At 40.9% G+C, this 14706-nt stretch overlaps 1 protein-coding gene across 3 annotated transcripts; it reads left to right on the forward strand.

The window, feature by feature from the left end:
- Positions 1–12398: 12398 nt before the first annotated feature.
- hes4 (hes family bHLH transcription factor 4) lies at positions 12399–14114 on the forward strand. 3 transcript variants are annotated; one of them, XM_011476732.2, is made up of 4 exons: positions 12399–12723; positions 12812–12907; positions 12999–13086; positions 13171–14114. In XM_011476732.2, exons 1-4 carry the CDS (start codon positions 12616–12618, stop codon positions 13752–13754), a joined length of 876 nt encoding a protein of 291 aa, XP_011475034.1. In that variant the 5' UTR covers positions 12399–12615; the 3' UTR covers positions 13755–14114.
- The last annotated feature ends 592 nt before the right edge of the window (positions 14115–14706 follow it).

Genomic DNA, 14706 nt, shown 5'->3' on the forward strand with positions numbered 1-14706 from the left:
GGTAATTTTCTTCATCCTGCTTACTTAAGGGAAGAGGACATGGAAGCTTTGCTAACTGTGCTTGTTGTGAAGGTCTATGACTGAGGACTGAGATTTACCAGTATTCTTGAACGGTTAATGAGCACAGCTCTGCGTATTTGACTGAGAAACAACAAACTCACATTACCCCAAAATCACAACGTTTCTGCTGATTATTCATCTATTCATTTATTTGATTGAATCTGTCATAAAGAACGATTCCAATATTCTCAGGAAATCTGTATTTGGGCACATTAAAAAATCTTGTCAGTGAAGTCCTCAAAGTTGCCAAAAACTGTAAACAAAGGGCTCATTCATCTTCTTCCGTTTATTCCCTTTGGGGGTCACGGAGTGGCCGGAGCCTATCCCGGCCACTTGTGGGTGAAGGCAGGGGGCACCCTGGACAGGTCGCCAGTCTGTCGCAGGGTAGAGTGTCCACAATCACACACCCACCCACGCGCTCACTCTCACATTCACACCTAGGGACAATTTAGATTAACCAATTAACCCATGAAGCATGTTTTTGGACGGTGGGAGGAAGCCGGAGTCCCTGGAGAAAAACCCACGCGTGCACGGGGAGAACATGCAAACTCCACAAAGAAAGGTCCCCCATTGATGTTCGGGGGCCTTTTGCTGTTAGGCAAGAGCACCAACCACTGCGCCACCGTGCAGCCCTAATCAAAGGTCTATTTCTCAAAATGTTCCCACCATTATTATAATATTTATTTATATAATATTTTTTCCCCTTTTTTTTTTTTTTAAATGGTATACAGTATATCTAATTTCAAACGTTTAGGCAGAAACTCAGATGTTTAGGTCACCAAAACTTTTTAACTTTTATTTTAATGAGGATAAATCATTTTTATTTTGAAATATTGACACTCTGTTTTGAATTGCTGCTCCAGCCATTTCTCCCTTCTGTCAAGTATTTCCTAGTCAAACTGCGTCCCGACTCCTTCAGTCCCCCCTCCAGGATTCGAGCCATCTGACCAAAGGCATCTGCCGTTACTCAGTGGAATCTTTTTGTTTCTTTCTAAAAAGGGGGACGAGTGACCACAGGGGTCTAGACCCCCAGGCAAACAACATAAAACTAAAACAACATAAAAATCCACAAATAATGGATGAAACGTTCGCATACAAAAACTCGCACAACTGTAACACAGACACAATTTGTTTGTAGAAATGAGTAAAGCTTGAGTAGAGCTTCTGCTGATGAGATTTGGAATTTGCATAGGGACTTCAAAGGACACAAACGTTCTTATTTCCATAATTGTTTTACACACCGTTTGCACGATGGTGATACCATCAAGGCAAACAATTACAGACTGACTGTCCTTTGAGAGAGGGGCTCGTTGAAAGGGTGCTGGACAGACAGAGGTGTGTCTTTACAAATGGAAGGAAAACACAGAATTAGCAGGAGCGTGGGAGCATTGCATGTTTGAATGCGCCCTGTGCCATTGTCCCGTGCAGCATCACACCCCAGCTGCGTGTCCCAGAGCTGCTCACAGCACGAAGATCAAGGCCTTGGTCTCTTTGGTTTCCTGTTAGCTCACATCTAGCCTCCAGGTGGGCTCTGCTAATGAGTCTCAGTTTTGGTTCTGCTGTGGGCCTCTTCTTCCCAGAACTGGGGGGGTTACAAAGGGGGCAGAGGGGGTCTGCTGGCTGGGTCAGTACCAAGCAGGGGGCATGGGATGAGACAAGGACGAGGTGCACAAGAGTGAGCTAAAAATCACACTTTTCAGAGCCTTTTAATGTGAGCTTGTGTGGTAATGTGGGAAGATCAAGTGTGAGAGTCATACAAGGAAAAGTCTCGAGGCACATGAAGGTCCACTTGCTCTTTGATGTGTGTTTATTATAACTGACCACACAGTGCTCCACTTGTTTGTGTATTTGCTGAATGGCCCAAGCGGTGGCTTCTCTTTGAGCACGGGAGTTATTCCAGAGTAAACACGTCCGCCTTCATCAGCGACGTTACAGAAGAGAGGGCAGTGACTAATGGGAGGGTTGGTCTGGTGCTGCCAGCCCCCACTTTTGTTCAGTGGGTGTTTGATGTGATTGATACACATGTTTTCAAAAGACATAAATTGTCTCCTCTGCCATGTTTGGCCCAAAATAAAAGGTAAAGGGAGAGGCTGCTGACTGTGAAGTGTGTGAATCTCCACATCACAACAAAAAGGAAGGGCGGTGATGTTTGCAGATTAGAAGAGACTTTGATCATGGGATGATGTTTGAGGTGGCCAAAAATGTTGAAGCGCAGTGGCTATTATTTCAGCTGTTCTAAATGCAGATCAGCACTGCATTGGGATGAATTTAGTAACAAACAAGTCTCTGTTTTTGTCATGATGCAAAAAAAAAATATATATATATATATATATATATATATATATATATATATATATATATATCCCATAAACCCATGTTTCTTTGAGCAGGAATGTGCTGAACTCAGTTTGATTGACAAACTGAGACTTGAAACATCAAGTCAAAGAATGGCATTCTACCAGCATGTTTGCATGTTTTGCAAGCCCAGCATCTTCTAGAGGAGTTTCAAAAATATTAGAAGCACCGAAGGTGAAGGAATCATCAAGTCTGTGGTTAAAATGACAAAAACTCGGATAAACACACACACCTGCACACACACACACACACACACACACAATCCTACTTTAACCCAGAAAAGTCCAATACATTAAATAATTGACAGAAAAAACAAAATTTTTGGAATTGAGATATTTTAAAAACCCCTTTGAAATCCTCAAAAAAGTGTTTGCTGGTTGATTTTTTTATGATGTTCAGATAATTTAAATTATCATTCACTTGGGTGATTTTGTTAGTTTTTGCTCACAATTGTTAGTCTAAGATGCAAAAATACAGACATGAATGCTCAAACACCTTTTATCCGCTGTCTTAAATTTGATGCACACAATTTTAATAAGGCTTAACTGTAATATGAAGCATTAAGTATCAACAAAGTTGGCATTTTTTTCAATTTAGAAAAATGAACAACAATAGAGGAGTTATTCTCACCACAAAGTTTTGAAAATTAGCAATTTTCTTCCAGCAAAAAATGTTTTTTGATTTAATTGAAGCAGCCATTTTGAAATGAGCAAGAAAAGCCCCTCTACTGCTACTGGTGGAATGATAACGCATCACAGGGCAAAAACATGGATCGATGTATTTATAATGAATTGTTAAACAATATACACATCCATTTTTGCAAAAGTTTGGATGTCTTTTGTTTTCTTGGGTGAGATGCAGACAAACTGCCTAGGTTGGATCTCAGTTGACGTCATGAAATGGGCGGCACCCACAAGGAGCGAAAGCTGGTGCCCCAGAGATAGAGTTGTTTTACTTCTGGGTTGGGAAAGAACTCAGGATAAAAGCTAATATTTAATTTTAAAAAACATTTATTTTGTGTGCCAGTGGTAATATGTTAACCCTTAAGGAAGGGTTTGATCAGGACAATGACAGAGGGGTTTCAAAATTGCATGATATGAATAGTAATAAAGGGGTTAAAATGTTTTTTTAAAATAGAAATTACGGTAAACCTATTTCAGTATTAATAAAGTTAACCAAACATGAGAACCCAGACACTCATGAAATGATTTGTTTGTTTGTTTGATCTCAAAGCAGAGAGTTGAAAGCATTTGACATATTCGTTTTTTCTCTCAATTAACAGCTTTTGATGAATTTACAAGTGTCACAATCAGCCTGCCATGCAGCTGCTGGCCATCCTGTCCTGCTTGTGGGCAAAGTTAAGAAAAGGCAAAGATTATGGCTTTTCTATAGTTCTTCAACCTTCTTTATGTCGGCAAAAGAGTTGGTTTTACTACCATCTTGGATCTCCCGTGGTGCTGGTCAGTGAGAGTGGAATACCCCGTTTCATGGCTTTACACCCGTGCCATAAAAGAGTCTTTGTCACCCGAGAGTGGGGTCATCTCGCTTTTCCACCGGCCAATAAACGTTCAGATTCTCCACCTTTCTTATGATTTTGTTTAGCTCAGGGCGTGCAGACAAAAGTGCAAAGACTCGAATTATTCACAGGGAAACGAATAAAGGATTCATTTGCATTGATTTTACTCTGACATAAAGGGAGTCATTTTTTTGTGAAGAAGAACGTGAGAGCAGATCATTTCTTTAAGGATAAACCCCAAACAAAACGATCAATAGTATCTTTAATATAGTATGTAATCAGGAAGAGGGATGCCCAAGCAGATGCTTTGTGCATTAGCCTGGAGGATTTTCCACTTCGTCTGTAGACATAGATAGACTTTGACTTTTGTGGGCTACTGACATTTTTAGGCACAAATTGAAAAGACATCAGTTTAAATTTAAATAATTTGGCCTGTGAAAGTTTGGAAGGGTCCCTTTTAAATCTAAACTGACTCAGGAATCAGTGTGTTAATTTAACAACAAACGCTCCTTTTTTCTATATTGTGTTTTGCCTGTTTGACCTAATCACCACGGCCGGTGAAAAAGCCTGTTCTCCTTTTAGGAGGGTTTGGTTTTGGATGGAATGGATTAGGCACAAAGCTCTGTTTATGCATGAGAAGTTAATTTTCAGTAATTTAACAGTAATTTTCTGCCTCGTTTTCCCCCTGCATGTATATGTTGTTTGCTAGCACGCTTACAATTGATTTAACAAAACTTTATTGTAGAAGTTTATGACAGTCCATTGTTCTGAAGCTGGTTGTTGGATAATTGTTCCAGTTGAGTACAATATAAAACAAATACACAAAATTCTGTCTGCCATTTTTGTAATGATATGACCTGGACACATCACAACATGGATGCTCTTTTGATGAAAGAAATTGATGTAAATTGAGCACAACATACGATTTTTTTTCTTTTTTTTTTCTTTTCTTTTAAAGTAAATTATATGTTGATTATTTCTATGATGTATTGTGATTTTAATGCATTTTTCTGTTTTGTGAAGCACCTTGAATTTCTTTGTGTACGAATTGTGCTATACAAATATACTTGCCTTGCCTTGCCTATTTTATACTTTTACAGGAAAGTCATAAGTATTGATTTCCTCCTCCATGATCAATTTTTCAAACGGTTGGCACTTTCATTAATTAAAAAGGGACACCACACATACGTCACTACCAAATCCAAGTCCCTGACTGGTCAAAGTTCAACCTGGTTTAACTTGCAGCACGCGCTCATTGGCAATGCATTTTGCACGTTGAGCCTAAAAAAGGTCATGGAAACTTGCAAGTGAACGTAAGAGTCTTGAATGCCGAAGCCCCGAAACGCACGTTTATGCGTATTTACATAAACCTTTTCGTGAAAGTGGCCACTTGAACATGCTTTATTGAGGGCAGTGTGAACGTAGCTTCAGGCCATAGCATAATGCTAACATTACATTGCGACAATTTTTGTTTTTACTTTTTTAATCATTTTAGATTTTTTTTATTCACTTAAAATAGTTTGAACTCAATAAACTAAGAACATCTTATTTTCCTCCCTTTATACGGAACCTAAAATAAGCTGACAGTGGAGCAAACAGAAAAAGGTTTCAGGAAAAAACGATGCTGGTTGTTGTGGACCACATGTTACATTTTTAATCGTTGCACCTCAGTCTAAGACATGTGACGCTGGAGTAACCTGAACACTGCAGGTACTGTTAACTATATACTATTGTCACATAATTTAAGAGGCATCCCTTCCCTGCTACACCAAGACCACCAGTTCTTTAATCTTTAGCCATCACATTTGATCCTTTGTCTTGAGTCCCCTCCCTCTGTTTTAAATGTGAGAGCTTGTCCACGAGGCTGTAGGGGATGCCTGTCCCATGGAGTGTAACCCTGTGCCCAGAAGGGCCATATCTGTCATAGTACATTCCAGTGTGCAGCTAAGAATGAAGTGCTGTGGTGCGCCTGAGCAGCAAGTGTGGAGCTCAAAGGCCGACTCAAACGCTGTAATGTAATTATGTGGACAGTCCCTCAGATCCATTAGCTTGAAATTGTCCTATTCAGTCAGTGGGTTACCATGTCTTTCCGAAATGGGAGGTGGGGGCGGGTGGAGGGCTCTGAAGTCAGCTGAAAAGACCTCCTCTGTACTTCTTGTGCTCATTGTCTTTGTAAGCCGGCTATTGGGGGGGGGGGGGGGGGGGGGGGGATCAAGTTTCAGCACTCTGTTGATGACAGTAGAAAAAAATGAAACTCCCTTTACTGTGGGATCATAAACTTTTAAACTTCTTTAATGACACCTCCAACCATCAAATAACCCTGTTTGTTCTCAGAAGTACAACATTTGTGATATGAGCGCTTCATTAGTGTGGGCGCACTGATGAGTTTTTTTTTATTTCTGGGATAAATAAAGAGAATTATCTCAAATCCACTATAGTGATGTTGGGTTTTCTTCAAGAGAAACCATGACACTTGATATCTTGGACTAACAACACTGACCAAAAAAAGATAAAATCTTGCTTATTTCACTTAAAAACAACTTAACAAGTGGCACAAGAAAGCTCTATTCTCATCTGGGTATTGAGATGAAAGTGAAGATTGCATTAGTCTTGTAGTTTACAAAACACGTCTTAAACATTTATTTAGAAATCACATTAAAGGTTCCAGTCATTTCCAAAATTCAATTTGGTGCTTTGTGTTTACCTAATCTCTGGCATTCGCACAGACACCAGTGCAAATGTCCAAATGCGTCACTGCACAACTTTAAAGGCCTTTCCCATGTATTGCAGTCTAGTGACCCATTCTAAATAACCTATATCATTGAGGGAATTGCTGTTTATAAAGGAGTCCATTGGGACGTCTGGTGAAAGGGTTTTTTGGGTGGAAGCCTGGATGAAAAGTGTAAAGAGGAGGATAAAAGAAAGCATAGGAGATGTCAGGACGCCTTTGGTTGGAAAACAAACTGCAGAGACCAATGTGAGTTGACTTAATCTGATTAGACTAACCTCATCAACAGCCCACTTAAAAGGGAGAAGAAAGCCTTGCAGTGGGGCGAGAAGGAAGAGAAAGGAGCCCCTCTCTGTAGAGAAAGCCATTGCGGCTGTGTGAATAAACCACATTGTACTGGACATGCTGGTCTGCAGATGGCAAAATGACAACAAGCTGCTTGAAAAGTGAGGCAAACATAATTGATCAGAGGGCCTTTTTCCAATGCAGGTATGAAAACAGCTGAGGGAGTAATGAGATTAAAGAAGAATGAAATGAAAGTTCATTATGGAAGTAATGCCGCCCCTCACATTTGTGGTGCAAACATGCAGCTTTGAAGTCTTTCACTGGATGCACCCACCCCACTAAGGCCATGAGAATTTTCTCAAAATTCATAATCATTTATTCATATGCTAACTTCTTATGAAGCACCCTGCTGGCCGGGTAATACATCAAACATAGAACGGCTAAAGGGGAAAATAGCTGATGTGGGTGAAAACTTAATACATCTGCCCACTCCCTAATGTGTAAAATCTTTTTCGACAGAGCTCATAAAATCTCTCACTTTGAGGATAAAATTCCTTTATAGTGTACGCCACTAAACAACATGCAAACATTTTTACACAAAAAGTTGTTTTGACGAAGCCTCCAAATCCCTGCAGCCAGAGTACGAGCTGGAAGCAGTACCTGCATGAGTCCTTTAACTCTGATTAGATCTGCTGGTGTCAGGGATCTGACTTCACACGTTTTAAAGACTTCACAGTACTAACTGGCATTAAAAGGACCTTTGAAATCCTGCTGTCATCCCCAATTTGGAAACACAACATCACATGTCTGAACTATGACTGCCAGTGCCACCTCTTCCAAAAGAAGCATTCAGAACCTTGATATAAGTCATATTTCTCATGGCACATTTAAAATTACTTTTGTGGAAAAATTGGTAATCCTTCATTCTTTCATGTCAAAAAAATTAATTATTGTAAATTTAAGGTCACTTAATTATTGTAAAATTTTAAACTTTTCAACAATTTATGATGCTGTATTTAAAAATAATAACGTTTAAATTTTTGTGCAAGGTCTCCTATGAGAACATGGACTGTTTCATGAGTCAAGTTTTATTTTTAATATATGTCATAAGATAAATACATTTATATACAGGTATATATTCATTGGTGAAAAACAGTTGTTTTTTTTAAAGGTTTTTTTGGCCAACATATCTTTTTATACATTGGCCAAATATATCTACTGTCTCATATTAGGAAATTAAAGACGTAAGTGGATTTATTAGTCTGCAAGTGGATGCATCGGAACGGAGAAGAGCATGGAGTTGGTGGCCTGCTTATTGTGACTGCATGTCAGAACTACAAGGTTTTATAAACTGCATCTTTTCGTCTGCTCCTGATACAACATGATTTGAATAAAGAAACACTCAAAAATGTAAATTTTCTTTATATATGTTCTTCATCATGAGAAAAACGCTACAAGAACATGTTAAAAAAAAACAAAAATATTGGAGCGAGTCTATAAAATTGCAGACCCTCAAGCTAGAACAGGTATTGTTGACACCTTGACTTTTTTAGAATATTGTTAACGCTCAATCTTTTCCATTTATTTCTCCTTTTTGCTTAATTTCCGCTCTGGAATATCTTAAGTGTCTAAAATAAAGCAAAAACCACCCAAACAGGCATTGTAACTCCTCCATATTTGGGATTCATTGTGGTAAATGCGTCTGCAATAAGCGCTTGATTTGGGAATGTGTACAAAGGGATTGTCCAGCCAACACCAGCTAATACAGATATAATTGACTCTGTCTGCATTCTGCACATGGGTTTGGAGAAGTGCACCGACTCATTGTACAACAACAAATTAAGCTGGCAGCAGTCAAAAGGAGCACTGAGCAAACCTGAACAACAGGCTACCGAGCTTTGCTAAATCTGCAAACACAGCTTCTCCCTCCTTTTCGCTACTTTCATCTCTCCCAACAACAGACTTCTGCCTCATAAAGCCAAGACGAAAGCAGGTACTTCTGGTGTCTGTTGTTCATCAACACTCACTGTTCTCTACATTTCTGAGGCCACTGACGTCAGCGTCATCTTTAATGCTCCTCTAATTACAAAGTCACTCAAGAAGTTTCTTGAAGTTAAATTTCTTTCTTTACTGTCTTTTATCAAGTCTGCCTCTTTGAAATGCAGGAATGTAGAAGAGGAATTACTGACTGGTGAGTTTTTGAGAAGATGCTGGACTTCCTCTGACTTTAGATTGCGTTTAACAGGTGCTCTACTACTTTCAAATAATTATCAAATTAAATTCCTTTTTTTTTTTTGCTCCACTAAAGTTGTGGAATCTTTGTGTGTCCTCTGTAGAATTAACACAGCCTTATTTGTGCCAATCCGAAAGCAAATAAAGGAGACATGAACCCAGGCACACACAGCTGGCCCCTAAGACCCAGGAGGGTCTGCGTAAACAAGTGTCCATCATGCCCCAGCACAGATCCCTGAGGTGGGATATGAGCCACCGAACAATGACTTGTGCTGCCACAGCGACGGGGCGGATGCTGGACTTAAAGTTTTATTACATTTGGCTTACTTTAATACTCGTCAAGAGGGGATCACAGACTTTGTCATCAGTTTGAACACTACAATGACATCTTTGCCTCCTTGGAATTTCTAATGCCACTATTGTTGCATGAGGCCCACTGACTTGACATGGAAATGTGTCACTGTTTTACTCCAAATTATAATTATATATAGAAACGAGTGTGACCAGCAGCTGTTGTGTTTTTGTTTTCCTTTTATATCTCATTAAAACACATAAAAAAATAACTTTTATGAGCCCTTTTTGGGCAAAAAGGCAACCACTCAGAAAAAGCATTCACACAAACAGAATAAAGACAATATAAAATACACAAGTAAAGAACCAAATCAACATAAATTTAAGTCAGCAAAGCATTTGTAAAGCAACGTTTTACTTCCAAGAACATCACCCATATACACAATTGTGTATATTTTTATGAGTAAACCATAATTGTCTGAAGCTTTCTGATTATAAGTTTCCAAAAAATACTGATGGAAACTGTTGTACTGTAAATAAAAAGCTTTTGTCTTTCTTGGCATAAAGTTAAATTCTTGTTATTTGTCCAGCTTTATAATTTAACAAATGGATAGAGCTAGTAGGACTTTATCTGTTTGATTTCCATAGATTTTGAGAAATAATGAGGTTTTTCTCTGTTCTTCTTGTAAAATCCTTGTAATTGTGCTGTTTAAAAATTGGTCAAATATAAATAGCTTCTATTTCAGTAAATTCTCCTTCATAATGAGCAGCAAAACTTTTGAGAAATGTTTCTTTTTAATTTTTTGATGTGTCACTGTTACAATTAAGCCTAAAAAACAATGATTATAGGTTTTACGAGGCAATGCAGAGATTTTTTTTATATAACAATGAGACCTTAATGCCTTTGTCACAGGTTTTACTTTATTATTTGCATAACTGTTTTTATTCAATAAATCATCTTGTCTCTTTTGTTTACAGATGCACTTTTCTTTGAGTTGAAGAAATGTATAATTTTTTGATTTACTTTTTAGTTTGTGTCAGAATAAGTGATGAGATATGCTTTTCAAAATGAAGTTACAGGCATCTCGTTCTGCTTCATCTTCGTTTGAGGGACAACGAAGGCGCCACCTTGTGGTCATTTATCAAAAAAGTGAGAAAAGAAAACCTTCACTGCTTGTTCATCTTTTTTTTTAGTTATTAGTTTAACCCTTGAGCTATCTTAGATGACCCCATCCTTACATTGACGTGTTCTCCCTACCATGACAAAGGTGGATAAAGGTGGAAAGATTTCATGTAATCCATGGACACCAGTGAGGTTCACAAATCATTGAAGAAAAAAGGTTCAGAGCACTGTCTAGTGGGTCTAGATGACCCAACTCCCAATGTTAAAGTGCCTAGGATAACACACGGGTTAAAATAGCAAACTGTAACTTTGTTACATTTGAAAGTGTAATGTAGAACTTACAGAACGGTTGCGTATGACAAAAAACAAATTAAAATGCTAAACATCTTTAAAAAAAAGGGTAGCTAAAGGCATCAACACACTTAGATAGAAACATAGCCTAATCTTGGTTAATTACAAAGATTGGGTTAAAATGATGACTAGAAATTATTGGCTGTTTAGATTTCCTGTATCTTTTTTGGTTCCTAATTTTATTTTGTAATTTTGGTCATCAAGAAATGTGTATTATGCTCTTTGTACCGCCATATGATGTAATGTTATGCCATTATCCTCTGCGACAGATTGTATGTTAGTGTTGTGATATGTTCAATAAAAAACACAACAAATTGACACACTTTGGGGAGGCGGACTTTTACACTAGGTGGCGCCGTTTCCCCCCTTTTCACTATTGTTTACACAAGTTCAGTTTAATGGTTTCTATTTTTTTTAATGTTTCTTTATTTCGTTAAGGCAGCTTTTTGGTCTTTCCCCCTCACTACATAAACAATAATGGATTCATCCAGGGTGCGTTACTTCTAACTTTGAATTATTCTGATATTTCATCAAAATTATCTGTTTTTTCTGTGTAAAATAGCCAAAAGAAAAACTTTATATTAAATTTAAAAAGTTAAAAAGTGTAAATCGGCTGCAGAGATCCATACCTACTAGAAAATGTGTTCATTTCATGGTTTAAAGATTTTTCCTTCTTGCGATCATTCTAGTGCGCAAATTGTAATCTGCAAGTTTTGGCACGTGCTCGCTGCAGACTGGAGGACACTGGACGCGAATGGCACGCGGACAGATGTGCACCCCCCTCATCCCTTCTTGTTTGAGCAGCTCCCGCTTTCGGATGATTGACAGCGGGTTGGCGGCGCAGCCAATCCCAGCGCGCGGTGGAGCATTTGCATAAAGTGGCTGCATGCCATTGGCTTGGTGCGTGCCGTTGCGCGCCGCCTCGCGTGCCGTGACAGCTGTCTCCTCCTCTGAGGACCAAGACAAGACGAGTCTTAAAATAGATCAAAACGTGGGTTTGCGCTAGTCTAAGGATTCTGTGAATTTCTATATCTGATTCTTTGCAGAACATGTCACACAAGAGGTGAAATGATTAAACATTTCAGAGAGATAAAGTCATTTACGCGCAGATTTCATCGTTTTATTGAAAGAAGAATCTAGCTGCATGGTTCTCGTGCACGAACACACACATATTACAGGGTTTTCGTGGAAAAATGTAAAAAATTAGGAAGCACGGGTCTTGGAATTCCCAGTTTTATCACTTAACAGCCCGACGTGGCCGGGCTCGGTCGCCGCGCGCTCAGCTTTGTTGTTTGTCCCTGCAGGGCTGATTGAGCAGCGCGTGACTGACGGCCCGCGAGGGTGTTGTCCAATCAGCTGCCTGCCCCGCGCCCAAAGGGTGAGGCCTGCCTGCCATTGGCTGAAGCGAGTGTGGGAAAGAATGCAGAGAGGGTTTCACACGAACTGGGAGCACGCGAGGCGTCTATAAGAACCGCAGCGGCGTGTGTCGGCGGCAGATGTGGAGAGCTGCTGTGCGCGGTGAGGTGCGCGCTCCCGTCCTCACATGACAGCACAGTGATAGCCAGACGGAGGAAGACGACTCTCCTTGCTCTGCAGTGATTTGCTTTGCCCCGCGCTTCCGCAGAGGATTTAATTCTTTACGTCTTTTAATTTTTCTACCTGCGTGGATCAATAATGCCGGCTGACTCCATGGAAAAGCAGACGGCATCTCCGATTGCTGGAGCGCCCGCGAACGGATCACACACACCGGACAAACCCAAGAATGCCAGCGAGCATCGAAAAGTAAGGACTTACAAGTTTTTTCTGATGATTTCTATTTATTTCCAAGGTATCCACCATATATTTATGTTTTCTTTTTTCCCCCTCCCAGTCTTCCAAACCCATCATGGAAAAACGCCGGAGAGCGAGAATCAACGAAAGTTTGGGACAGCTGAAGACTCTTATCTTAGACGCACTTAAGAAAGATGTACGTTAAAAAGCAAACAACTCCAATCTGATCTTTCTTTGAGAGCAGTTCCAAAGTTCCTGGATTTAACTGATGCTATCATCTCCCGCAGAGCTCCAGACACTCCAAGCTGGAAAAAGCAGACATCCTGGAGATGACTGTGAAGCACCTGAGGAACCTGCAGCGCGTGCAGATGAGCGGTAAGTTCTGCTCGGAATCGAATGATCTTCAGAAGCGACAGAAACGTCACTAAACGTCTCCTCTTTCGCCGTGTTTCCCGCCAGCAGCGCTCTCAGCTGACGCCTCGGTCCTGAGCAAATACAGAGCCGGATTCAACGAGTGCATGAACGAGGTCACCCGCTTCCTGTCCACCTCTGAGGGGGTGAACACGGAAGTCAGGTCGAGGCTCCTCAGCCACCTGTCCAGCTGCATGAGTCAGATGATGTCCATGAACTACCCCCAGCAGACTCCGTCCCAGCCGGCGCACCTGGCTCAGCCGCTCCACGTGCAGCTCCCGTCCTCTCTGCCCATCGGCGGCGCGGCCATGGCCTCCAAGCTCAGCCCCGCCGAAGCCGTGTCCCCCAAAGTCTTCGGCGGCTTCCAGCTCGTCCCTGCTCCCGATGGACAGTTCGCCTTTTTGATCCCTAACCCCGCCTTCGGCTCCGCCACGGCCCCGGTCATTCCCCTTTACACAAACGCGGGGGTGCCTGTCGCTGTCAACGCAAGCCCGGTGCACGGCAGCTCAGCGCCCACCGCCACGTCCCCGGTCCACGGCATGACCTCCTTCTCCGGGGGGTCACAGGCGGTCAGCCCGGTGGGGGTGAGCACCGGCTCAGAGAGCAGCGAGCCGGTGTGGCGGCCCTGGTAGCAGAAAGAGACTCAGAGGAATCTGTGCGTAAGGTGTCCACGTTTGGGACCGATGCGTTCAGCCGTTGCGGGGGGGAAGAACCCGCAACTTCTCCAGCAGCAGTTGTCCATGTTTCGTTGTATGGAACAGACTTTCGCCTTTATCTCCAACATTTGGGGGTCGGTGGTAAAGATGTAGATTAAAGATCAGCAGGAAACTTTTCTTATGAAGTACTTTTATGAAAAGGTTTAGTTTTGTACAGAGGTGGTATTGACTGTTAAACCAAAGCTGTGTTTTATATTCTGTATTGTTTTGCGTTGAAAAGAAAGTTTGGGGAAAAGCCCGTTCTTTGAATAAAACATACATTTTTTTAAATCCTTACTGCCTTGTTATGATTTTTAATGACTTTCTCAGCAACGCTAGAAAATAAACCCCAAGGTCCTTCTTTATCTACAGTTTGGCGGGAATTCCTCACATCTGCCTGCTCATTTGCTCCAAAAGGGGATGTGTTTTTATGATTGAAGTAAAGGTAATTAAAAGTTTGAAAGGGGTCTCATCCTGTATGCAGCGGGAGCTTTAAGAAGTCTTAAATCCTATTCATGAGCCTGGGAATTACGCGCAGGGGTTAATGTCACTAACAGATTTCCTCAGTGAAAGGAGAATATGGAAGGATCCTCGCTTTCCTTTGTGCATCAATTGTTCAGTTTCACTCCCAGCGGGCCTACAGCCCTATAAAAGGAGGGGACCTGCTCTTAAGCGCAACAGTCAGGGGGAAATATTGCAGGTCAGGGAAGATTCGGAACTTCATTAGGACTTTAAAAAGCCAAAGGGCCAATTTGTGCTGATAGGTATATTGATTTATGTGCAGATCTGTGTTAAAAAAGAGAAACCCTTCTGTTTGTTTTTTTAAATCCCTAAAGGTGTAAGCCCATCGGAACTGAGGGCAGGGTTCCTGCGTGCAGTCAGGCGGCTT

The sequence above is a fragment of the Oryzias latipes genome, chromosome 7 (assembly GCF_002234675.1).
Source record: "Oryzias latipes chromosome 7, ASM223467v1".
NCBI lineage: Eukaryota > Metazoa > Chordata > Actinopteri > Beloniformes > Adrianichthyidae > Oryzias > Oryzias latipes.